General features: G+C 50.6%; 3 protein-coding genes across 7 annotated transcripts; 2 read left to right on the forward strand and 1 right to left on the reverse strand.

Annotated features, from left to right (window-relative positions):
- Positions 1-1,900: 1,900 nt before the first annotated feature.
- Positions 1,901-4,897, reverse strand: LOC110328392 (zinc finger protein 239-like). The gene has a single exon (XM_029542393.1). It carries the CDS (start codon positions 4,879-4,881, stop codon positions 3,880-3,882), a length of 1,002 nt encoding a protein of 333 aa, XP_029398253.1. The 5' UTR covers positions 4,882-4,897; the 3' UTR covers positions 1,901-3,879.
- Armc5 (armadillo repeat containing 5) lies at positions 4,792-12,338 on the forward strand. Its single transcript, XM_021207816.2, has 6 exons — positions 4,792-6,057; positions 7,325-7,432; positions 7,526-8,312; positions 9,805-10,301; positions 11,036-11,168; positions 11,265-12,338. The coding sequence occupies exons 1-6, from the start codon at positions 5,595-5,597 to the stop codon at positions 12,055-12,057; spliced, it is 2,781 nt and encodes a 926-aa protein (XP_021063475.1). The 5' UTR covers positions 4,792-5,594; the 3' UTR covers positions 12,058-12,338.
- A 1,910-nt stretch (positions 12,339-14,248) lies between these two features.
- Tgfb1i1 (transforming growth factor beta 1 induced transcript 1) lies at positions 14,249-23,032 on the forward strand. 5 transcript variants are annotated; one of them, XM_021190744.1, is made up of 11 exons: positions 14,249-14,443; positions 15,635-15,750; positions 15,879-15,931; positions 16,037-16,179; positions 16,351-16,438; positions 16,554-16,659; positions 16,764-16,954; positions 19,377-19,550; positions 19,777-19,858; positions 20,086-20,234; positions 20,412-23,032. In XM_021190744.1, exons 1-11 carry the CDS (start codon positions 14,431-14,433, stop codon positions 20,527-20,529), a joined length of 1,233 nt encoding a protein of 410 aa, XP_021046403.1. In that variant the 5' UTR covers positions 14,249-14,430; the 3' UTR covers positions 20,530-23,032. The 5 variants fall into 5 exon arrangements, with proteins under 5 accessions (XP_021046403.1, XP_021046395.1, XP_021046427.1 ...); XM_021190736.1 differs by having other exon boundaries at positions 16,764-16,958; positions 20,412-21,013; XM_021190768.1 differs by lacking the exon at positions 16,037-16,179 and having other exon boundaries at positions 16,764-16,958.
- The last annotated feature ends 641 nt before the right edge of the window (positions 23,033-23,673 follow it).

The raw sequence follows: 23,673 nt of genomic DNA on the forward strand, positions 1-23,673 counted from the left end.
CTGGCTTCTGAGTCCCAGGAGACCCTTCCATCGGAGCAGAAACACAGATGGGAACACTTTACTAGAACATATGGCTGGCTGAAAACTCAAGAGATCTGCCTGATTGTCCCCAGGAGTATTGGGATTAGAAGTATGTACAACCATGTCTGACATGAAACTCTCTTGCTGGCCTTGCATCTGCAAGGCCATCCATTCTGTTTCCAATTAGTGCCTGAATCTGAGCATGTCTGGAGATTTACCTAGCTCCTCCCTTGAAATTATGAGCCCTGGGACACTCAGCTTTGTAGCTACATGACTGAGGTTGGAGATGAGCATGTCTGTTCTAAGCCAGCCCACCCTCATCCTTTCCTCAAACTGGTTTTTTTCTCCCCTACTTCCCTAGGAAATGGATCCAAATCCTAAAAAGAAATTGTAAATCATGTGGCCTTTCTCCAGAGCTGTCTGGCCTAGGATGGGACTGCTGGAACTCAGCAGGGCCTTCTACAGTATGCCTAGGGGAATGATCTGGGAATGAAGTAAGCATACCTTCCCAAAGTCCTGCCTCACCAGATGAACTTACAGATAATCCAGACTCCAACTGCCAGGCACAGCCACACTCATCACATAACATTGGTTTCTATATACCCTTTCATGATCACATTGGACAACTTGATCCCAGCACTTCAATCTAGATCTAGACAGGAATCAGGCCATTCCAAGGGAGATAATGTTACCCACTTCAACATTCCGATTTCCACAGGCCCTCATAGACTGCTTCGAGATTTGCTTGACTGCCACAACAGGGCACTAAATCAACTTAGGTTGATTCAGTTTAATACTTAAGGTTCAATACTTAGACCTCCTAACAAAAGCACCCAGGAGTTTGCCTTGCCAAGCCTGTGTGCCCTGGCCATGTCCTCTTTCAGAAAGAAAAGGAATCTTTAAGGGGTGACAACCTGGGTGGGGAGGTATGCAGGGAGATGGGCAGACTCAGAGGGGGACAGGTCACTGAGCAGTGCCAAGGAAGGGGAAGAAAGAAATTAGTAGGGTGAGGATACAAATGGATAAAGGGACATATTGGATTCATTCTGTAAAGAGTCCTTACTCATGATAGTGTTTGGGTATGATTATCCCCAGTGGCTTCTGCAGGGTCAGATGAGTATTAAGAAGTCCTCGTGTTAAGTCAGAAATACAATAGGAATGATGGAATAGCCACTACTGAACAAACCATTGCTCTACGGCTCTTATGTTGGGTTGGCAGTTAAGAATGCCTACAACTCTTGCAGAGGACTTGGGTCCTAGTCCCAGCATCAACATCAGGCTATCAATGCTTGTAACTCTAGTTCCAGGGGATCCAATCCCCTCTGGCCACCAGACACCTGTATATACATGGTGCACACAAGTTTACATAGGCAGAGACATAAATAAAAATGAATAAATCCTAAAAAAGGATCAAATATCAATGAATCTTCTCTTCAACTATACAAGCAGAAAAACTAGAAATCTAAATTTGAATGTACAATTTTAAGTTTTGCATCAATTTAAACAAACATAGTCACGGCTATACAAACGTTTGGCATTTCTGGCATAAATCTGGTCACATACTTGGGTAATGGTTATCTGTTGGATCAAGCCTATACCTCCTGCTTTTGAGAACTGTTTCTAGGTTTAGTTAGGTAGTTTGTTGCTGTTGCTGTTGTTTTCCCTGCAATTAGAGAGTAGATCCAGTGATACCTGCTATAATGTGACAAGTAAGCTTTCAGTTTCCCCAAGAGAATTTGCTTCCCTGCTATCCTGTGCCATATGCCTAACACATATATGCAGGTGTAGGTATAACACCCACTTGATAACACAGCCAAAGACCAAATAGTAAGCAGTATAAACAGAACCAAACCATAACAACTATTTATTGAGTGCCAACTATATATGTGCTATGCTCAGATATTCAACTCAAACCCAGGGGTTGTGTTTTTTGAAGTACTATTGATGGAAACACATCAAGAATTTCTTTAATTCCTTACTCCTGCTTGGAGTAAGTTTCCCCTACAGTTTGAAGAGCCAGAGCTGTTCACGCCTTCAGAATTGCTCCAGGTGACATCCCATCTCCAATGCAGCATCATTCACTATTACTGTTGCGTTGCCTTTATTGGAAAAATAGGCTACTCCAAGAATGTCTAGTTCATTTTGGCAATCTTAGAAACTGATCCATGAGTTTCCATGATGCTTTCTGAATGATACAATCAACAGGACTCCAGATTTGAGAATTGAGGCTTACTAAGCCACTCCCCTAGCCAGGCACTTCATAAAAGTTGGTATCTCCATGGAATATTCACAGCCTGGCGAGGTACACTGCACACTTCACAGATGAAGAAACTGAGAGCCAGAAAAAGAAATGAGTCACACATCTAGAGAAAAACCTAGTCACTTAGAAACTGAGGCTTTGTAACCTGATTCTCTTCCTCTTTTAGCCTCTTACTCTATACACAATTCTAGACACAGCAAGCTTGATAAACGGCAGCAAAACTGGAGGGCAGGGGTCCCAGATTCTGCAGTTAAGGATGAATGGACTGTCACAAAAGATTGAGGAGTCACTTGTATGCATGTGGTGCAGACAAGTGTACCTCTCAGGAAAACAAGCAGTCCCTCATTGTTTGGACTCTGCTCAAAGACTATGTGGTGCGTTGGGAAATCTTGTTATTCCCATATATAATGTTAGCAGTAGAAATACGTTTGTGTGGGCAACCTCCTCTATATCAGACAAAAAGGCCACACTGAATCTCCAAAGTCCAGAAGTCTTCACTATTCTTCCACTGATGGGAGTAAGAAAAGGGGGTGAGGGGGCAGGGGGATTTTTAAGGGAAGGGAGTGAAGACTAGAAAAGAATGAGATGACAAATCTTGGGCCTTTGCCCCTGCCTAGAAATACCATAAAGTATCCTGAACTCAACGTCTATTTCTGTTTCTACCTCAGTCTCCAGCACCCTAGTGTAAACAGTAAAGAGAGTCAATAAGTGGTGAAGAGTTCCTCGGACGGTTTCCTATACCCAGAGTTTATGTAACAACCCCAAGGTCAAATTCTCCGGTCCTTTTGCCAAGACACATCCTTTTATCGTCCCCTTTGGTCCTCCTCCAACCTCTGGCTACTGTAGTCCTCACATGGACTTTGCCTGGTTTGTAATCCTCTTCCTCCAGAGAAAAAGGTGTTGCTTTTGTTAAGGTTAGCCTATCTGCAGCTGGGGCAGGAGCTACGTGGTTTGGGGCATCTAAAAACTTCCCTCTAGCTAATGGAGATTCCGAATGAAATCTCAGAGAACAGGACTTTGTGTGTGCATGTGTGTGTATTTAAATCTTGTTTCTCTGAAGGTAGACACAGCTCTAGTGCTGTTCATCTAGCCTGAGGCTCCTCAACCCAGATGCCATTTGTGAGCCCTATTAGTGGACCTTAATTAAGTCACCTTAAGGACGTAGAAAAAAAAAGAAGGAAAACAAAACAAAAAAACAACAAAAAACCCCACCCTGGTCCCTTCAGCCTTCTCAGGACTGTACTAAACACAGAGACAAAGTTTGGACTAAAATTGAAGCCAGGGATAACTGCAGAAGCCCTCATCTTGGAACATCCATTGATGATAGGCAAGGTTAAGCATTATGGACAAAGGCCTTGCCTTATTACAGGCAGATGGAGGTCTTCTTGCTAATGTGGGTCAGTCACCTGGTAGAAGAGCAAGTGGGAAATCTGACTGAAGCTCTTGGCAAACTTCCTGCAAATGTAAGGATTTTGCCTGTGTGCATATGCTGGTGTCCACAAAATACTAGCTGCAATCAGGAAACTTCTAGGGTTTCTTGCCCATGTGTGAACACTGATGGAAATGTGGTGTAAGATTTTTGCCACGTTCTGGAAAGGTCATTTGTTCAAGTGGATGCGCTGGTGTTCAGTGAACATAGTGATCTCACTAAAGCCACGACCACATTCAAGACACCTGAAGGGCGGTTCTCCATTGTGAGTGCGCTGGTGCCGTAGGCAGTTTGAGCTATTGGTGAAGTTCTTGCCACACTCACAGCAATTATAGGGCTTCTCACCCGTATGTGAACGCTGGTGTTCTAGCAGATAGGAACTTCGCCCAAAGCTGTCTCCACACCAGGCACAGAAGTAGGGTTTCTCGCCTGTGTGACAGCGCTGGTGCTGCAAAAGGTTAGAGCTCAGGCTGAAGCTTTTGCCACAGAGGCCACAGCGGTAGGGTTTCTCACCAGTGTGAGTTCGCTGGTGCTGGATCAGGTTGGAGCTAACCCTGAAAGTCTTACCACACTCAGCACAAGCATAGGGCTTTTCCCCAGTGTGCACCCGCTGGTGTTTTGCTAGGTCTGCACTGCGACCAAAGGCCTCTCCGCACTCCATGCACTTGTGCGGCCGGAGACCTGAGTGAGAACGCCGGTGTTTAGTGAGATTAGAGCTGAGGCTGAAGCAACGGCCACATTCTGGGCAAGGGTATGGTTTTTCACCAGTGTGAACTCGGTAATGCTTAACCAGATCTGAGCCACGCCGGAAACTTTTGTCACACTCTGGACAGCTGTAAGGTCGGTCACACCCATGGCTGCTTTGATGGTGAATGAGGTCATTGAGACTGGGTACAGCCAGCCCACAATCCCTACACTTGAAAGCTTTGGGAACTGCAGGATCATTGGTCTTGACAAAGGTTTCTTCCTTGGGGCCAGAGCCTGACCTACATAAGTACTGCTGGCCCAGCATTTTTTCCACGGGGGCTGGTTGTTCTGGCCTCACCAGGAGGGGGCGCTCATGTAGCGTGGCCTCGCGATCCAGAGGCGACCTGGGGGCTCCCGGGAATTTCTCCAGCAGTTTAGCCCCATCTAGATTCTCCCTGGTCACTTCTGGAGTCGCAAGTTCCATTGCGGCCGAAAAGCGCTCGGTTTCCTAAATGCCACCCGTTTAACTCATCAGCACAGTTGGAGAACGGGACACTGGAGGCTTGGAGGCCAGTACCGGAAACGGAAAGGTCCCCAAGTCCGAGAGACTCTAGAAAGCGGCAGCGAACTTTCCCGGTAGGCTTAACTCTTTCATTCGCTTGGCGAGACCTTTCTGTCGGGAACTTAGCAATTTTGAAACGGCTTGGGGTCCTGCGAGTCGGTCAGTCCGGCTTTCGGGGCCATTGACCACCGCGCTTGGGGGCTGCTAAGAAAGTCTGAACGTCGCCGACCAGGACGTACCGGGAGCGAAGCCGCTAAGTCACGTTGGGGAGCACAGGACAGCACTAAGACTCCACCGGGGGACTCTCACTCTGGTTCTAGGAGTGAACTGTTGTTCACTCTTCGGCCCCAGGAGGAGTTTCTCACCCGCCTGAACTGCACTAAGCTTGGCGCCGACTACACATCCCAGCATGCACCGCACGCGCCTCTCACTTTCCCACGGATAAATACCATTCTCGCCATGTCTTCTGCGACTGTGCAAGTACCGGAGTTCCAGACTCTAGAACTTGAACTTCCGACTCGCAAGATAACTGCGGCGGCGCTATTCCGGGGAGCAGCCTGGCCACGCCCCCCTCTTCCAGTTCCGCTCTCAGAGTACCGGCGAGACGCGGGGCGGAGCCTTAGGCCCGGGCCAAGATGGCGGCTGCGAGACCGGCCCTTACGGACTCGCTCTCGTTTTGCCTCGCGCAGCTCACGGCGGCGGCCGGGGAGGGGCCGGGTGGGGGAAAGGACCCAGCTACCAACGAGACACCCCTGGGCCGCGCGCTCCTAGCTCTTCGCACGCGCCACATCAAGGCGGCAGAGGGGATTGAGCGCTTCCGGGCACGCGGCGGGCTCCGCCCCCTCCTCGCCCTGCTACGCCGAACGGCTGCTGCGGGCCCCGCCCCGTCCCAAGCAGCCTCTGGCTCCGCCCCCTCGTCGGTTGCGTCAGCTGGGTCTACCCCTGGTCACGCCCCCGCTGCCGAGTCGCTCTTGACGCCTTCGTTGCCAATGCGCCTGCGCAAGACGCTGGATTTGGCGCTCAGCATTCTAGCCAACTGCTGTACAGAAGGGGCGTGCCGGGCTGAAGTGCGGAGACTCGGAGGCATTCTCCCTTTGGGTAAGTGCTCCGCCCCCATTTCTTAGAGAGGTTCCAACCCACACTGCCTGTGCTGCCCTTCCGTTATGTCAGGCCTCTGAGTACGTGCTTTGTGATGGTGCAGCGCCGCTCAGCTCCTCAGGTGTGATGCTATGTGACGTCACCGCTCTCTCTATAAATTATACCTGGACCTGCCCAAACCAGAGCTAGGTACGGACTCCTGCCTCACTTTTGAGCAAGTGGCTTATGCTTTCTGTTTTTGGTGCTTCTCGTGAACAGTGTCCGTCCCTGTGCATGGCTTCACATGGAAGAGCAGGAGGCCAGAAAGTGTAGTTTTAAAAGTTAGAAAGTGCTGTCAGACATACCGAGCAAATCACCCAACCCCTTCAAAACTAGAATTCTTTGAGTAATAACAATAGCTACCCGGCAAGATTGAAGTTGAGTAGAAAATGAAATTCAGATGTACAATGCCCAGACTCCAAGCATAAGTGGGTACTTACACACAGGAAACAGATTCCAGCAAAGGATCAGCCTTTCCGTGTACCGGGTGATTTGACGCCTCCTCATGGTGATGATGAGAACAAAGTTGTGTCATTGCCTGTCCTCTGATAGTATCTCAGTTTTGACAAAAATCTTAATTTTTAAAGTGAAGCATTTTTAAATTTAAACATGCGTAGAATGCAAGTAATGTGTTTGACAGTAGGCTTGACAGGATGCCAAGTTCTCTCTAAGCTTGCCTGCTGTGCTGGGCAGTATTGCCTTTTGATTGGCAGGGATAAAAGTTGACTTGGTTCAAGCCAAGTTACCTGGACTACATGACCACTTCAGCCGCTCTTGCTGACCTATTCCTTTCTCTGGTGATACCTCCCACTGCAGTTGCCGGAGTGTATCTCGTCATTCCCCTTAAAGCCCTTTGGTGGCTTCTGTGGCCTTCTCATTTATATTCGACTCCTTGGACAGGCATTTGAGGGGCTTTGTGAAATCATAGAACAGACACTATTACCCTGGGGCATTTGGAAAAGCTGCTTCAAACCTGAGGTACTCTAGCCTTTCCATTTACCATCCCCCTGGCAAATATCCATTCAGTCCTTCCTCCAGCTCTAGCCCTCACCTCTCTTTCCTCTCCTCTCCCCACTCTCTCCTTGAGATGTTGGGGCTTGGCTCAGTTGGGTACAAGCTAGACAAGCACTCCGCCTCTGACTTATACCCCCAAACATTGGCCACATTCTTGCTCTGGTTGATTAGAAACAAAGAGTAGATCCCTCAAGAAGACAAACTGTCCTTGCAGTGACCATTCTTCAGTGTTTGAAGACAGACAGCATCCAGAACCGGACAGCGCGTGCCCTGGGGAACTTAGCCATGGAGCCTGAGAGCTGCAGGGACATCCACTCTGCTGGTGAGGGACTGTGGGAGTGCGCTAGGCTGAGATTCGCTGTAGGGCTTGGATGTCTACCCTTGCTCACTACGTATCTTCCTCTTCCCCTTTCAGGTGCTGTTCCCTTTCTTGTTGAGAGCCTTACTGCCTGCCAGGACTCACAGTGCCTACAGAGCATAGTCCGTGCCCTCCGCAACTTGGCAGACTCACCCCAGCACCGTCTAGCCCTGGCACAGCAAGGAGCGGTGCGGCCACTGGCTGAGCTCCTGGCTACCGCCCCAGACCCTGCACTGACCGCGGCCCTAGTCCGTGCTCTCTTGGAACTCAGCCGAGGCTGTTCCCGGGCCTGTGCTGAGCAGCTAAGTCTGGGTGGGGCACTGGGCCCCCTTGTCAGCCTGGCTTCTCACCCTAAGCGGGCAATACGTGAGGCAGCCATCCTGATCCTTGCCAACCTGTGTGCTCAGGGCCTGGTGCGGCCTGCACTGGGCAATGCAGGTGGCGTGGAGGTGTTACTAGGTGAGCTTAGGCGGCGACGGGGTCCCGGTGGGAGCAGCTCAGCTACTCAGCAGCCCCTAGTGCGAGCTGTGTGCCTCTTATGCCGGGAAGCCATCAACCGGGCTCGGCTTCGGGATGCCGGTGGTTTGGAGCTGCTGATGGGTCTACTGCAGGACCCCGGTGCCAGTGCCTGGCACCCACGTGTTGTGGCTGCTCTTGTAGGCTTCCTTTATGATACTGGGGCCTTGGGCAAGTTACAGGCTCTGGGACTTGTACCTCTTCTGGCCAGGCAGCTATGTGGTGAAGCTGGGGAAGAGGAAGAGGAAGGAATAGAAGCTGCTTCCTGGGACTTCCCTGAGGAACGGACCTCTGGGCAGGCAGAGGGAGGAAGTTTCCGAAGCCTCAGGTGAGTCCTCATAGCAGGGCCTGAGGATGGATGGTGCTCTGGGGAGGGAGCTCATGTCTGCTACAGCCACCTTCCTCACCTCTGCTTCTGTTCTGTCGTAAGACGTTTACCAAGGCTGGTTCTTGTGTCTCTGCTCTCCTCTAATATGACTTGGATCTGCCATCTGACCCTGGCCCCACCCCATCATCCAGAACTCTGGGCCCTATACAAGTTGATTGGGGGTGGCATGTGTCCTGCTTACAGTAGTATGCTGTGGAGCCCCAAATCTTAATGATTGATTGATTCATTGATGATTCATTGATTGATTTGAGGTGGTGTTTTACTATGGCGTCTAGGCTGCCTGTATCTCACTATATAGCCCAGGCTTTCCTTCAACTTGGGGCTCTCCTGCCTGTCTTAGGCTCTAGAGAAGTTCTTGGTCTGTTACCATCACAAAACATAACTGACCTCTCTGAGCCACTGACTCCTTGTGTGTGCAATGGAGAATAACAGCATATGGACCCACAAAGTCATTGCAAAGACGGTTCCTTACTTAGCTCAGAGCAATGGTCAGTAAATGTCGGTCTTGTGAGCTGACCACATCTCCACTTTCACTCCCTGATGGCCTCCTCTCTAGTTCCTAAACATGATGAGACAGTGCCATCTGAGCATCTATGTCCAGAACACTCTTCCTCCTGTGTGCTTTCATCTCTCCTTCCGTCGCTTTGGTTGCTCTTCTCTGTCTAGAATATTCTTCCTGCTTAGGCTTTCATCTCTCGCCTCTGAGTCTGTGCTTGGTTCTTACGGTCTCTGTAAGGAGTCACGATTACTGTGGTGTTTCCTGTTCACCTGCTCTGCTCTCCACATCCCTCCCCCTTCTGTTCCCACCCCGCACTGCAGGTTGCACTACCATGAAAGGTTTGTTCTGTTTTGTTTAGACAAGGGGTCTCACTGTAGCCTGGCCTGATCTTAAACTTACCCTGCATCAGCCCCGAGCGCCAGGATCACAGGCACAAAGCACTGCATGCCTGCCCAGGCCAGTTGCCCTATAAGCTGTGCTGTTTCTCCACAGTAGATCTTAAACTCTGGGAGGAATGTTTTGTTTATTGATTTCCTGAGCACCTGAGGCTAGACTTGGCACATGGTAGACACTAGGAATTCAGAGTGAGGTGTGGCCTCACCTCAGTTTTGGGTCCTCCCCCTTACACACCTTTCTTTCTCAGAGCTGTGGCCTTCCTTACTGCTCCTTTCTTCCCCTCTACTCCCTTTCTTTCTCTCTCTCTCTCTCTCTCTCTCTCTCTCTCTCTCTCTCTCTCTCTCTCTCTCTCTCTCTCTCTCTCTCTCCCCCATCTGTCTGCTTTTCTTTCCGTCCTTTGAGATAGCATCTCACTGGGCTGTCCTGGAGCCCACTATCCCAGGCTTGCCCTGATCCTGTGATGCAGGACCATCTTTTTGATTCTGCTTCCTTGCCTTGACTCTGGGTTCAGACTCCTTTTCTTCCTGTCCTCTGTAGGTTGTGGCTGATTTCTGAGGGTTATGCAGCAGGCCCTGGAGATATCTCCCCAGATTGGTCTCCTGAGCGTTGTCCGATGCCAGAGCCATCTGAGTCAGTCAGTCCTACCCCTGGCCAGACCTCAATGTCGACACCCCGCACACTTCGCAAACCTGGCCGTATCCCTGCTGCTACTACTGAGGAGCCTTGGGGCCAAGAGGGGCCAGCCCTGTTGCTGTTGTCACGATTCTCCCAGGCTCCTGACCCAAGTGGAGCTCTGGTGACTGGCCCAGCACTGTGTGGCCTGTTGGCCTATGTGACAGGTGCACCAGGACCACCAAATCCACGTGCACTCCGTATCTTGGCGCGCCTCACCTGTAACCCTGCGTGCCTTGAGGCCTTTGTGCGCAGTTATGGTGCAGCACTGCTGCGTGCCTGGCTGGTACTCGGTGTCTCACCGGATGACTGGCCTGTGTCACATGCCCGGCCTGTACACCGAAGCCAGCACCGAGAGCTGGGTATGTTTCCCCTATCCCTACCCATGTGAAAGGCCCATTTCCTCCTGTACCTTTTGTGGACCTAGAACCTCTCCTTCCTACCCACTTGCCTGCTGTCTGCAGCCTGACATCGAGGCTGCTCAGTCCCCCAGCACTGCGGGTTTGAGGGCCCTTCTGATCCATAGCCCTGGAATACCGAGAGCTCCGTTCTGTCCTTTCCCCAATCCTTGGGGCCCAGATAACCTGGTACCAGGTTTGGCTCCTAGTACCCTAGAGGCTGACCTTTCTGCATTTCTTTACCCACTCTGTTCTTGGCTCTGCACTGTGCTAGGCACACTCACTTATGACCTCAGGCCAAGGCACCATGTCCTCGCAGGCTCTACTACCATTTGCATCTTAGGAGTGCTCTGTCTTCCGTGCCTGACCTAGGCTGTTTCCGTCTTTGAGGGCCTAGACCTGCAGACTGACATCCACGTTTCTGTTCTCACCCTTGAGTTTTAGTTCCTCACAACCTAAGCCTGTCCTTGACCAGTGCNCCTAGACCTGCAGACTGACANCCACGTTTCTGTTCTCACCCTTGAGTTTTAGTTCCTCACGACCTAAGCCTGTCCTTGGCCAGTGCTCCTCACGCTCCTCTGTTGATTGCTTACTGAGGTTTTACGCTCCCCTTTTACGGATGCAGAGTCTGTCTTACCCATAGCACCCTGCTCTTTAACCCTGACTCCCAGCCTGCCCTGTTGTGCCTGTCCCTGCAGGTGAGATGCTGCTGCAGAACCTGACTGTGCAGGCTGAGTCCCCCTTCGGAGTAGGTGCCCTCACCCACCTGCTGCTCTCTGGGAGTCCTGAGGACCGCGTAGCCTGTGCACTGACCCTACCCTTCATCTGCCGGTGAGGGGGGATGGGCGCCTTGCGGGGGGGTCGTGAGCTAGATTGCAACTCTCCAGCCCTGCCCTTAGCTTGCTGAAAGACCCCTTCTCCCCACAGGAAGCCGACTCTGTGGCGCCGCTTACTTCTGGATCAGGGTGGCCTCCGCCTCCTCCTCTCGGCACTAACACAGCCAGCTCCACACCCACTCTTCCTCTTCTTTGCAGCAGATTCCCTGTCCTGTCTCCAAGGCCTGGTATCTCCCACTGCAAGCCCAGTCCCTCTACCTGCCCTGCCCTTGGAACTCAACTCACCTCCCCCTTGCCTCTACGAACCTCTGCTGGGTCCGGCCCCTGCCCCAGCCCCTGACCTGCACTTCGTTCTGGATTCAGGCCTACAGCTCCCTGCTCGGCGGGCTGCTTCGGCCGCTGCCTCCCCTTTCTTCCGGGCCCTGCTATCCGGCAGCTTTGCCGAAGCCCAGATGGACTTGGTGCCACTTCGAGGCCTGTCCCCCAGTGCAGCGTGGCCTGTCTTACATCATTTGCATGGCTGCAGGGGCTGTGGGGCTGCTCTGGGGCCCGTACCCCCACCTGGTCAGCCCCTGCTGGGCTCGAAGGCTGAGGAAGCTCTAGAAGCTGCTGGCCGATTCTTACTGCCTGCACTGGAGGAAGAGCTAGAAGAAGCTGTTGGCCGCATCCACTTGAGTCCCCGGGGTGGCCCGGAGTCAGTGGGTGAGGTATTCCGTCTAGGCCGGCCCCGGCTGGCTGCCCACTGTGCACGATGGACACTAGAACCAGGGCAGTGCCCAAGAAAACGGGCCCTGGCCCTTACGGGGCTCGTGGAAGCAGCAGGCGAGGAGGCAGGGTCCCTCACTGAGGCTCTGCTGGCTGTGGTAATGGGGATTGAGTCATAGTGCAATGCCCTAGGCTAAACTATTGGCATCTCTGGGAGAGGACCCAGGGATGAGTTGGCTGTAAAGGAGGCTTCTCTCAGCCCGAGAGAAGACTGCAGAAGGAGCTATCCTCAGGGACTGAAGAGAAAATGGAACTGAATCCCAGGATGAAGATCTAACGATCCATGACTCAAAAGCCAATACCAGAGTCTGTGCAGGAGTCCAAGGGACAGCTCAGGCCCAGGATCTGGCCTGACTCAGCACTATGGTATTGAAATTAAACACCTGAGATTCGAACACTGCTGTTGTGTGGTGCTTCTGTGTGCTTTCCCCTGGGGGGTACTCCACCCACTTACCTGCTGAGAGCTCCCCACTTTGGCCATTCTTGGGTTTCAGGGTTCAATAAATGATCTCCTGGGGGTTACTACAGACCTGGGGCATGGTGGGTTTTCTCTAGGATGGAGTTTTGAGCCCCCGGCGGGGGGGGGGGGAGCTGCTTTCTGTTTATAAGTCCTTATTGCTTAGACACAGCCACCCATCTAAATAAATAACCTGGCCAGGGTTAAGAGATTTGGGCTTGGTACAAGTGTGGCGCATGTCAGAACACTTCTGCCTCTGACTGTCAAAGGACACTGTCAGTCTGTGTTCCAAGCTTTTGAGCCAGATTTAAAAACAAAAACAAGTGCTGCTGGAGAGATGGCTCAGCAGTTAAGAGCACTGAATGCTCTTCCAAAGGTCCTGAGTTCAAATCCCATCTACCACATGGTGGCTCACAACCAACCATCCGTAACAAGATCTGATGCCCTCTTCTGGAGTGTCTGAAGACAGCTACAGTGTACTTAACATATAATAAATAAATAAATAAATCTTAAAAAAAACAAAACCAAAAAACATTTATTAGTGTAGTAGGTATGTGTAAGCCATGGTTCCTATGTGGAAGTCAGAGGACAACTTGAAGGGATCCATTCTCTGCTTCCATCGTCTGGCCCCAGAGACCAAATTCAGGGCATCTGGCTTGGCAGAAAATACTTTACCTGCTGAGCCATCTTACTGGTCCAAGCCAGCTAAATGTCAACTGCTTAGTGGGAAACCTACAATGTTCTTAGGGTTTCTGAGGCCCGTTCTTAGTCTCATTCAGAGAAAACCCCTCTACTGGCACACAGCTGAAGGAAGGATTCCCGTTCCCTGGGCTCTCAAGAGTCCTGGACTAGGCCTGCCAGGGCCTGGTCATTTCAGAAGGTGAGGTAAGATGGTTCCTGCTGCCCCTGAGCCTCTGGGGTTTCAAATCTCTGCTTAGGATGTACATTAGGGTGTGGTGGCACACGCCTTTAATCCCAGCATGGAGGAGGCAGACGCAAGAGAGTCTCTCAGGAGTTCTAGGACAGTTCCATAGTGAGAGCCTAACTTTTAAAGAAATGTACTTAGGCCTGGCCCCCTTCTGGCTGAATTAGGCCGGCATGGAGGGTTATGCTGGGCTTCAGTATTTTTACCAAACTTCCCAGGTTCTGACTTGCTCCAGAGTTGAGGCCCCATATTCTATGGCTTAGATCTGTCCTCCAGGATGCCTGCAAGGCAGCAGCCATCTGTCCATACCCATCTCCAGGTGTTTCCAACTTGATTTCTTAAGGGGTCAGTTCACAGCTTCATATCACGCTGTGGCTGGGCTGTGTTGTTTTCTTCTTTTTCATCAGTACCTTAGGAAAGGGTTATTTTGGAAAGGGCTCTGGTCACCTCCTCCGCGTTAGGAATGGGCTTGTCATCCTGGGAGTTTACATGGGGTTAAGGTCTGAGTTTGCTTTCCCTGTTCTGTCTTTCAGGGAAAGTCCTGCCTTAGAGTCTGGATCGCTGTTCTCAGTGTGAGACATTTCTTAGTATGTATGCCTCCTGCCGTTCCGGCTCTGTTAGGCTGGCAGTCAAAACCTGTAGTCTGCCAGATCCTTAGAATGTCACTCCTGCCTCTAACCAAATTCTGCAAGTCTTTTTAAAATGCCCAGGGTGCGAGTGGGGCCCTACTTTGAGCTCTGCTGGCTTTGGGAGGTGCGGGCTTGGGGCCCTCCGTTTATGAGACTCCTTAGGCAGGAGCTATGGAAGAACCACTCTGACTTGGCTTCAGTTTTAGGGACTCGCTGCCGCTGAGGCAAAGGCTGGGGCGTGGCCTCCTCTAAACAGAGCCACAAAGCTGGATTTGGGTGGGCCCTAATGCTGTCTTTCTTCATGTCTGCATGCTCCCCCTTCATCGCTCCCCCCCCCCGACTGTATCCCAGCGGGTCCCGGCTTCCATACATGGTCACGGCCCTGCTTCTAACTCCCTGACGTTCCCCCCCCCCAATCCTCCGCCCCCACCGGACACGGCCCCCGCCCTACTCTCCCCAAGCTGTCGGCCAGCGCACCGCCATGGAGGACCTGGGTGAGTGAGGACCGGATCCCCCCTAGCCTCTCACCCTTCCCCCGCACCTATCCTCTTCCCAACTCACACATCTTCCCCATCTCAGTTTTCTCTCTCCATTTTCTCGCCTCAGTCTGCCTGTGCCTCCCTCCCAAATCCACATACCCTTTCCTGCCTCTCCCTTCCTGCCTTGCTTGCGACACGCCGCTCCCTCCGTTCTTCCCTGGCTCTCTCTGCTCACTCAATCCTGCTTGTGCAATGGACAAAGTGTTGAGGCACCCACGGGGGCCTAGAATCAGAGACTCTGGGTAGGAAGGGGTTAAGAGATCATTGGGTCCCGGGACTGGGAAAATAGACTAGAGAGGAGAGTGTGACCTGGAGTTTCGGAGATGAAAAGGTCCCACATCAGGATTTCAAGAAGAGAAGAATGAAGTGCTCCCAGGTAGAGCAGAGGTCAAGAAAAAGTCCTCAGGGCAAGAAAGAGAATAATAAAGAATGCCAGGGTGATAGAAAGAAGTCTAAGGCTTCTACCGTAGAGGCTCGGAGAAGAGTAAAGGGACGGGGCTCATAGATAAAGCGCCCCAGGCATCTCGTCCCCTCTATTCGCCTAGGCTGAGACTAGAAGACTCTGCTCTTCGTGGCAGAATTTCTAGACCCAGCAGCAGAGGGCGCTCGTCAATAATAGTACATGGATAAGACGTATACCCCCCCCCCCCAAAAAAAAAAGGCTGCTCCTTGCCAGGGCCACTTAAAAGACGGGGCTAAACTTCAGTGTGATCAAGTGGATCAAGCTGGGGAGAAGTAGTAAGTATGTCACAGCAAACATCTTATCAGGAAGTTGGGTGTCAAACATACAGCCGATTGAACAATTCGGGTACAGTAAGAGCCAATCTGGGCTGCACCAGGAAAGATGGAGAGAATAAAAGAGACCGTTACTGGGTTTGTACTTGGCTCCCAGGGTAAGTCAAGGGAGATGTCTAGTCATAAATGCCCCGCCCCACGCCCCGCCCCCATCCCCCCCCCCCCCCCCCCCCCCCCGCGCTACTTCTTTGCCTTGGTCTGGCCCTGTGAGTATGGTTTTGGCCGCTGCCTTTAGCACTGGCTTTCTACCTTTTAAAACACGGACACTTGAAATCCTTTATCCTCTAACCTCCTAAGACCTTGACATCCCCTCCCCCACCAACCTCTCACCCTGAGGGCCTCTCACCACAGATGCCCTGCTCTCTGACCTGGAGACCACCACTTCACACATGTCACGGTTAGGGGCTCCAAAAGAGCGCCCCCCAGAGACACTCACACCTCCCCCACCCTATGGCCACCAGCCACAGGTGAGATGAGATTCTGGGGTTTTGGGGGGAGCCATTAGGGCCTGGGTTGGTCTGGGCTAGGGGACCTCAGAGTCTGGGTGAGGCAAGGAATGTGACTGTCCTTCCACAAATACCTCTACTCTCTGTAGACAGGGTCTGGAGAACCTTCAGGAGCCTCTGGGGACAAGGATCATCTATACAGGTGAGGGGCCTGGGAACTGGGCCAGGAAGATGGGGAAGCCAGTTGAAGTTCAGGTGAGGGGACTTGGATTCCCTACCCTAAACCCAGGTTCCCTCCTGCTCTTAGCACAGTATGCAAGCCTCGGTCCCCAAAGCCTGTGGCCTCTGTGGCTCCTCCGTTCTCCTCTTCCAGTGGTGTGTTGGGCAATGGCCTCTGTGAGCTAGACCGTTTGCTTCAGGAACTTAATGCCACCCAGTTCAACATTACAGGTACCAGGGTTCTGAGACAGTCTTGGATGGGTTGGGTTGGGGACAGGGCAAAGAAGGGCAGAGTCTAAGGGACACAGAGTGTCTGAGGAGCCGTTAAAAGACGGGTGGCCTTCACTGGGAGGGTGGACTGCATATGGGCTCCTTGCCAGTGTTGTTCTCTCGTCTCTCCAGATGAAATCATGTCTCAGTTCCCATCTAGTAAAACAGCTGAAGGGGAAGAGAAGGAGAACCAGTCTGAAGACAAGAGCTCACCCACTGTGTGAGTTTGGTAGAGTTGGCAGGGCTGGGAATGGGATGATGGGTCCTACATGCCTGACTTATCAGAGGGGTGTTAGGCAGGCAGGTTCTCAGGTGATACACTGTGTTCTCCACAGCCCTCCCAGCCCATTCCCTGCCCCCTCAAAGCCTTCAGCCACCTCTGCCACTCAGGAGCTGGATAGACTGATGGCCTCGCTCTCTGACTTCCGAGTTCAGAACCATGTGAGTCTGGGAGGATTTCGGCCCGTGTCACGTTGTGGCTCACCAATCCAGTCGTGATGCTTCCAGTCTGTGGCTTTGTTGACTCAGTGTCCTCTTCATGGCAGCTTCCAGCCTCAGGGCCACCTCAGCCTCCAGCAGCGAGCCCCACCCATGAAGGATGCCCATCTCCACCAGGACAGACTAGCAAAGGCAGTCTGGACACCATGCTGGGCCTGCTGCAGTCTGACCTCAGCCGTCGTGGTGTCCCCACGCAGGCCAAGGGCCTCTGTGGCTCCTGCAATAAACCCATAGCTGGGCAAGTAAGTGCGGTCCTGGGAGCAGTGGCATATACTCACACATCCACCTTTAAGAATCAGACTTTGTGGTTTTTTTTCCCTTTTAAAATACTTCCTCAGTCTTTGAGAATTTAATACATGTATGCATATTAGATACAAAGTGAGATAGGTGTTAGATACAATGTATCTAACACCTTCCTCTATTTCTTCCAGTGCCCCCTTATACTCCCAACTTCATGTCATCTTTTTAAAAAAATCTATCAGGTACAGTTAGTGCGTCCAGTGTGTGCATGGGTGTAGGGCCATTCTTTGGAGCACTGTCCCCTGCCAGGGGCTTCGTCCCTGAAGAAAACAAGCGCCGTCACCCAGGAGCCAACAACTGCCAACAGCTCCTCTGCTAGGGGAAGGGCTAAGTGAGCCCCTTCCTCATTCTTGCTGGAATTTTGACTGGCTCCATACTGTGTAGGTCTCATGAAGGATCTACAGCTCATGAGCGTGTGAGTGCAGCAGCCAGGCATGCTGAGAAAACATGGATTCACAGCCAGCCTTCTCAACATCTGGTTTTTACAGCCTGGCTACCCCCTGATCTGGGATGCTCCCTGAGCCTTGTGGGGACACTATGGGAGATAAATGCTCCACTTAGGACTGTGTGTTTCCCTCGTTCAATGAGCATCTGTGAAATGGAATTTGTTTTTTCTTGTGATGTTGAGGCCAGACCTTTGACCCTTGTATTTGCTAGATAGACTTCTGTCACTGAGCTGTACCCTAGCTCTTGGCACAGGCATACTGGAATTATAGGCCTGCACGGCCCCTTCCCAGGTTATATGTAATTCTTGGAGATTGAATCCAAGACTGTGTGTGTGCTAAGTGATCAGTCTCCCACCTCTGGCCCAACCCTTGGGATTTTGAGACAAGGTCTTACTTACTATGTAGCACAGGCCGCCCTAAAACCCATGACTGTGCTCACTTTACCTCCCAAGGTCTAGAAATTTTAGCATGTGCCACTATGCCCACCTGAAATGGACATTATTATTTATATTTTATGTGTTTTTTGAAAAAAAATGTTTTGAGGGAGTGTCTCACTGTAACATAAGCTGACCAGAAACTCACTCTGTAGCCCAGACTGGCCTTGAACTCAAGGCAATCCTCTTCCTCAAGCCTTCTAAGTGCTGGACATATTGGTGTGAGCCACTCTGCCCAGCTATATTTTATGTTTTCCTTCTTTCCTTCTCCCTTCCCTCCTTCCTTTCTTTCTCTCTCTCCCTTCCTTCCTTCCTTCCTTCCTTCCTTCCTTCCTTTCTTTTTTCTTTTTTCTTTCTTTCTCTCTCTCTCTCTCTCTCTCTCTCTCTCTCTCTCTCTCTCTCTTTCTTTCTTTCTTTCTCTTTTTAAAATGTGCATTGGCGTTTTGCCTGAGTTAATAGACTCAGCTTCCATGTGGGTGCTAGGACTTGAACTCAGGTCCTCTGGAAGAGAAGCCAGTGCTTTTAAACACTGAGCCCTCTCTCCCAGCCCCCTATTTTATGTTTTCTTAATTTGAAAAGTTTTGTGTGTGCTAAGATTAAAGCCAGGGTTTTATGCATGCTAAGCACACCTTTACCATTGAACACTCCTAGCACCATGTATATTTATGAACGAGAAAACTGAAACTCTTAGTGATAAGCCGTAGAGTAAGAACTCAAACCTGTTTACTATCTGGTGTGGCCCTACTGTGTGCTGGCCACTGTATTAGTTCTTTTTCATACCCCTATTTCATTTAATCTTCCTAAAGGGCTCATTCGTTTTGCCTAGTATCTCTTGGGAATCATAAAAACTGTCTCTCTTTCCTTTCTGGTCCAGAAATCCTGCTTCTTGGATCATGGATTGAGCAGATATGATGCAGAATAGTTGTGCTGGGTTGGCTTAAAGCATCTTGATAGATTAAGTACCCGACTCCCAAACCAGACTTGCCGACCTCAGAAAGCCTCTGTGAGGCTCTAGGTACTCCAGGCTTCACGGGAGCTTCCTCTGCTAAAATGGACTCTGTATCGGCATGAAGAGGACCCTGTTTTCTAGCGGCGGTGTGGCCTTAATTCCAGCACCACAGAGTTTGATAGGTAGGAGGATTAAGCTACACAGTGAATTTGAAGCCAGCACAACTTAGACTCTGTCTCAAAAAACAAAAACAAACACACACAAACACCCTACATAGACTTTAAAGTAACTAAGCCTTTTTGTGGGCCCTTAGAAAGAGTGTGGGCTCAGATACACTATGCCTTACGTGCATGTAAACCCTAGCAGCGCTGGACCTCTAACACTGTCTGTAGAGCCTTGGACGCTTGTTTTTTTCCACCCTGATCCTTCAGGGTTAAGACTGGGAAAATGCCAGGTATGTAAACCTTAGCTCGTCCAGCTCCTGCCAGGTGTTGAGCCACTCTGACAGAAGCCTCCTGTTCAACTTGGCAGGTGGTCACGGCACTGGGTAGAGCTTGGCACCCGGAGCACTTCCTTTGCAGTGGTTGTTCCACAACCCTGGGAGGCAGCAGTTTCTTCGAGAAGGATGGGGCTCCCTTTTGCCCCGAGTGCTACTTTGAGCGCTTCTCCCCACGATGTGGCTTCTGTAATCAACCCATCCGACACGTAAGCTCTGCAGACCCCCACCGATTAACCTGTTTCAGAGAGGACGGGCCAAATGGAGACCTATCCCTTCCACCTACCTCCACGCCCACCTCACCCGGCCTCTTCAGTTTTTTCTCTTTAGCCCCAAATCCTTTGTTAGTTCTTCCGCCTTCCCTGGGTTCCCAGAGGGAAGTGGTGGGAAGAAGGGAGAGAAGGCGACAATAATGTCTTTTTTCACTTTATGCAGAAAATGGTTACGGCCTTGGGCACCCACTGGCACCCAGAACATTTCTGCTGCGTCAGCTGCGGAGAGCCTTTTGGAGAAGAGGGTGAGAGCTGAAACTTAAAAGCTACAGGCCCACTGTTCTCCCCATAAGTTTTCTTCAATTCCATCTGGTCTTTCCTATCCATCCATGGGTCCCATCCCCCGCCTCTATCCCCACCCACCGCGCGCCCTTTCCCTGTCCTAGCCCCTCTCCTTCCCTCCCTGTTCCGTACACCCACTGCCACAATTCGATCTTGTAGTCCCACCCACACCGTCTGTCCCCGCCCCCAGGTTTCCACGAGCGGGAGGGCCGTCCGTACTGCCGGCGGGACTTCCTGCAGCTGTTCGCCCCGCGCTGCCAGGGCTGCCAAGGCCCCATTTTGGATAACTACATCTCGGCACTCAGCGCGCTCTGGCACCCAGACTGCTTCGTGTGCAGGGTGCGTGGCTGTGGGGAGCGGGCTAGGAGCCCAGGGTGGGATGATTCGTTGATTAGTCGCTTCACTTCTGCTGCGACTTCTGCTGCAAAGCTGCAGGAGCCAGGGTGGATGCTAGTTATCCACGCGGGTTACCTGGTCAGAGTTTTGGCTCATTTTGTTAATTCCTCCTTCTGGTAGGAATGCCTTGCGCCCTTCTCCGGAGGCAGCTTTTTTGAGCACGAGGGTCGCCCTCTGTGTGAAAACCATTTCCATGCTCAGCGTGGTTCGCTGTGTGCCACATGTGGCCTCCCAGTGACTGGCCGCTGCGTGTCTGCTCTGGGCCGACGCTTCCACCCAGATCACTTCACCTGCACCTTTTGCCTGCGCCCACTCACCAAAGGCTCCTTCCAGGAGCGTGCCAGCAAGCCTTACTGCCAGCCTTGCTTCCTGAAGCTCTTCGGCTGACCTCCTCTTGGGATCACAGATCTTCAAAACCAAGCCTTCAAAAACACATTCGTGAAAAGGACCGAGTCCTCCAGATCCCTGGCTCTGGAGCTACCCAAGCATCCTTGCTCCCACTCCCACTCCCACCCCCATCCCCATTGTGGCCCAGCCACTGGAGAGGCCTACCCCTAAGGTGCTCTAGGTTTGTCAACTTCAGAAAGGGCCCCACAGCCTGGAATATAGCTCTCACTTTGACACGATTCTAGTTTTCTAGTCTGACCAAGTAGAGGCCAGGATGTCCCTGTTCACCCATTCTGTACACTTTTTTTTTCTACAAACATAAAAACACACTCCACGTCTTACAGTGCCAGAGAACCTTGCTTTACTACCCAGAGCCCTTGCTCTGTGCTCTGAAGGGCTCCAGGCCACAGCTCTGTGGAGGGGACAGAACTGTACCCCCTTGGGGATAACAAATAGCAGATGAAGGCAGGCCTGGAGAGGAATGCCTGTAATCCCAACATGGAGGCCAAGGCAGATATCTTCAGTTGCATAGCAAAATTGAGGCCAGTTGGGTTTATGAGACTATCTCAAAACAAAACAAAACAAAACAAAAACCCCCAAACCCCTGGAAACCAAAATTCAAAGCAATGGCAAAAGAGGGAAAGGTGTAGTAGTTCATGGCTCTAATCCCAGCATGCTGGAGGCAAGTTCAACACCAATTCAAAAACAGGCTGGCCGTATGTAGTGAGTTCCAGGCCAGCCTGGCTCCTGGCTATAATAGAAGACTAAGTACCAATAGGGTGGGGTTGGGGCACCAGAAGACCCGGGTTCCATTCCCAGCACCTGCAACTGTCTGTAACTCCAGTTCTAAGGAGTCCAACCCCTTCTTTTGGCCTCTGCAGGCACTGGTACACAAATGGTGCACAGACATACAAACAGGCAAAATGCCCCTACATAGAAAGCACAATTGTTTAAAAAGGGGGTTGGAGAAATGGCTCAGTGATTGAGTCCTGTACATTCAGAAGATGTGTTCAGTTCCTAGCCCCCACATAGTGGCTCACAATCATTTGCAACTCCACTTCCAAGGAGTTGAGGACACCATGAGTTATCATTTATTTTAAAAGACATTTTTAACATACATCTTAACCACAGAGTCAAAAGAGAGGCACTGGGGAAGAAAGGAAGATATGCTTCAAACCGTAGGTATGGGCTCCTGAAAGGTAGACAAGTCAGCTCTGTTTTAGAGGTGAGCATATAGGATTTTAACTGCTAATGAGTTTCTCATGCACCGTCTACTTCTCTGTCTGTATTCCTCTTTTTGGTACTTAAGATTGGGTGGACATCTGGACAAAGTGGGAGCTACAGAATGGGAAAAGATCTTTACCAATTACACATCCCATAGAGGGTCTATATCAATATTAAAAGAACTAAAACAAAACAAAAACCTGGATGTTAAGAAAATAAGTAGCCCAATTAAAACAGGGTACGGAACTAAGCAAGTTCTCGAAAGATGAAACACAGTGGCTAAGAAACATTTAAGGGAGTGTGCAACATCCTTAGTCATCAGGGAAATGCAAATCAAAACTACCTTGAACAGCACTTGGGAGAGAGACAGAGGCCTCCTGATCTACAGAGTGAGTTCCAGGACAGCCAGGGCTACACAGAGAAAACCCTGCCTTGAAAAACAAAAACAAATGACCAATCAAAAAAACCCCAGATTACTTTGAGATTTCATCTTACTTTAATCAGCATGGCAAAGATCAATAAAGCAAATGACAGCCTATGCTGCTGGGGATGTGGGGGAAGGGGAATACTTATGCATTGCTTGTGGGAGTGCAGACTTGTTCAGCCACTCTGGAAATCAGTGTGGAGATTCCTCAGGAATCAGGGAATAGATAGATCTACCTCACAATCCAGCTGATCACTCTTGGGCATACCCCAAAAGGACTCTACATCCTACTGTAGAGACACTTGTCCATCCATGTTCATTGCAGCTCTGTTCATAGTATCCAAAAACTGGAAATAGCAAAGATGCTGTTGATGGATGAATGGATAAGGAAAACATGTTATATCTACACAATGGTATATTATTCAGCTGTTTAAAAACATACAATAATGAAATTCACCAGTAAATGAATGGAACTAGAAAAAAAATAATTCTGAGCAAGGAAACTCAGATCCAGAAAGACAAATATGGTATGTATTCTCCTATGTGTGGGTGTTATCTTTTAAGCTCTCAATAGACATGCTACGATGCATATAATCACAGGGGTTAGGTATGGAGTAAGGGACTTGCAGGGTAGATTGTCCAAGGAAGGGAAAATAGAATATATATAGTTATGGAGAGACAGGAGAAAGGAGAACAGGAAGATTACATGGAAAAGAGAAGAAAAGAGGAAGATAAGAAAGGGACTGTGAGAGAAAGCTAATCCTAAAGGGCCATTGGAGGGTCTGCATAGAAACCTGCTGCTGTAGAAGCCTCTAAAATATGTACATATAGGAAAGGAATCTAAAGAGAGTCACCAAATGGGGGAGACAATGCTTCAGTGAGACACCTTCCACCACCAAGGGGAACATCCAGTCCGAGGAATGGGCTACATCTAATTGAGTCATTGGTCAAAGGAGACCCACGGAAACCCCCACACATCTCAGGCTATTGGTTGCTCTCTACAACCTGATGGTAAGGCCTTATTGCTGAAGACAGCACTTGCATTATCTCATCTGACACGAGAAGTCAAGCTGGTGCCTAACACGAGCTCTCACCCTTACTAACTAAAGTCCATAGTATTGGAAGGTACTCTCTGCATGCTACCAAGGAAGGAAGATAAACACCAACTCAGCTACAAACCCTTCAATCTATAATATGATGACTTACCTGCATGATACTCTGGTGCAACCGTGGCACAAACACTGTGGGAGGAGCCAACCACTATCTGGCCAGATTGAAGGCCCACCCATGAGATGGAGCCGATGTCTTATGCTGCTCAGGTGGTTGAGAACCTGAGACTAATAGACC

The sequence above is a fragment of the Mus pahari genome, chromosome 1 (genome assembly GCF_900095145.1).
Source record: "Mus pahari chromosome 1, PAHARI_EIJ_v1.1, whole genome shotgun sequence".
NCBI classification, from domain to species: domain Eukaryota; kingdom Metazoa; phylum Chordata; class Mammalia; order Rodentia; family Muridae; genus Mus; species Mus pahari.

Excerpts from the sequence above, each read along its gene's own strand:
- LOC110328392 (XM_029542393.1), bottom strand. The coding sequence starts at position 4,881 with ATGGAACTTGCGACTCCAGAAGTGACCAGGGAGAATCTAGATGGGGCT.
- Armc5 (XM_021207816.2), top strand. The coding sequence starts at position 5,595 with ATGGCGGCTGCGAGACCGGCCCTTACGGACTCGCTCTCGTTTTGCCTC. Across the intron at positions 8,313-9,804 it reads GGAAGTTTCCGAAGCCTCAG|GTTGTGGCTGATTTCTGAGG; the intron begins GTGAGTCCTCAT and ends TGTCCTCTGTAG. Across the intron at positions 10,302-11,035 it reads AAGCCAGCACCGAGAGCTGG|GTGAGATGCTGCTGCAGAAC; the intron begins GTATGTTTCCCC and ends CTGTCCCTGCAG.
- Tgfb1i1 (XM_021190736.1), top strand. Across the intron at positions 15,932-16,036 it reads GACAAGGATCATCTATACAG|CACAGTATGCAAGCCTCGGT; the intron begins GTGAGGGGCCTG and ends TCCTGCTCTTAG. Across the intron at positions 16,439-16,553 it reads GACAAGAGCTCACCCACTGT|CCCTCCCAGCCCATTCCCTG; the intron begins GTGAGTTTGGTA and ends TGTTCTCCACAG.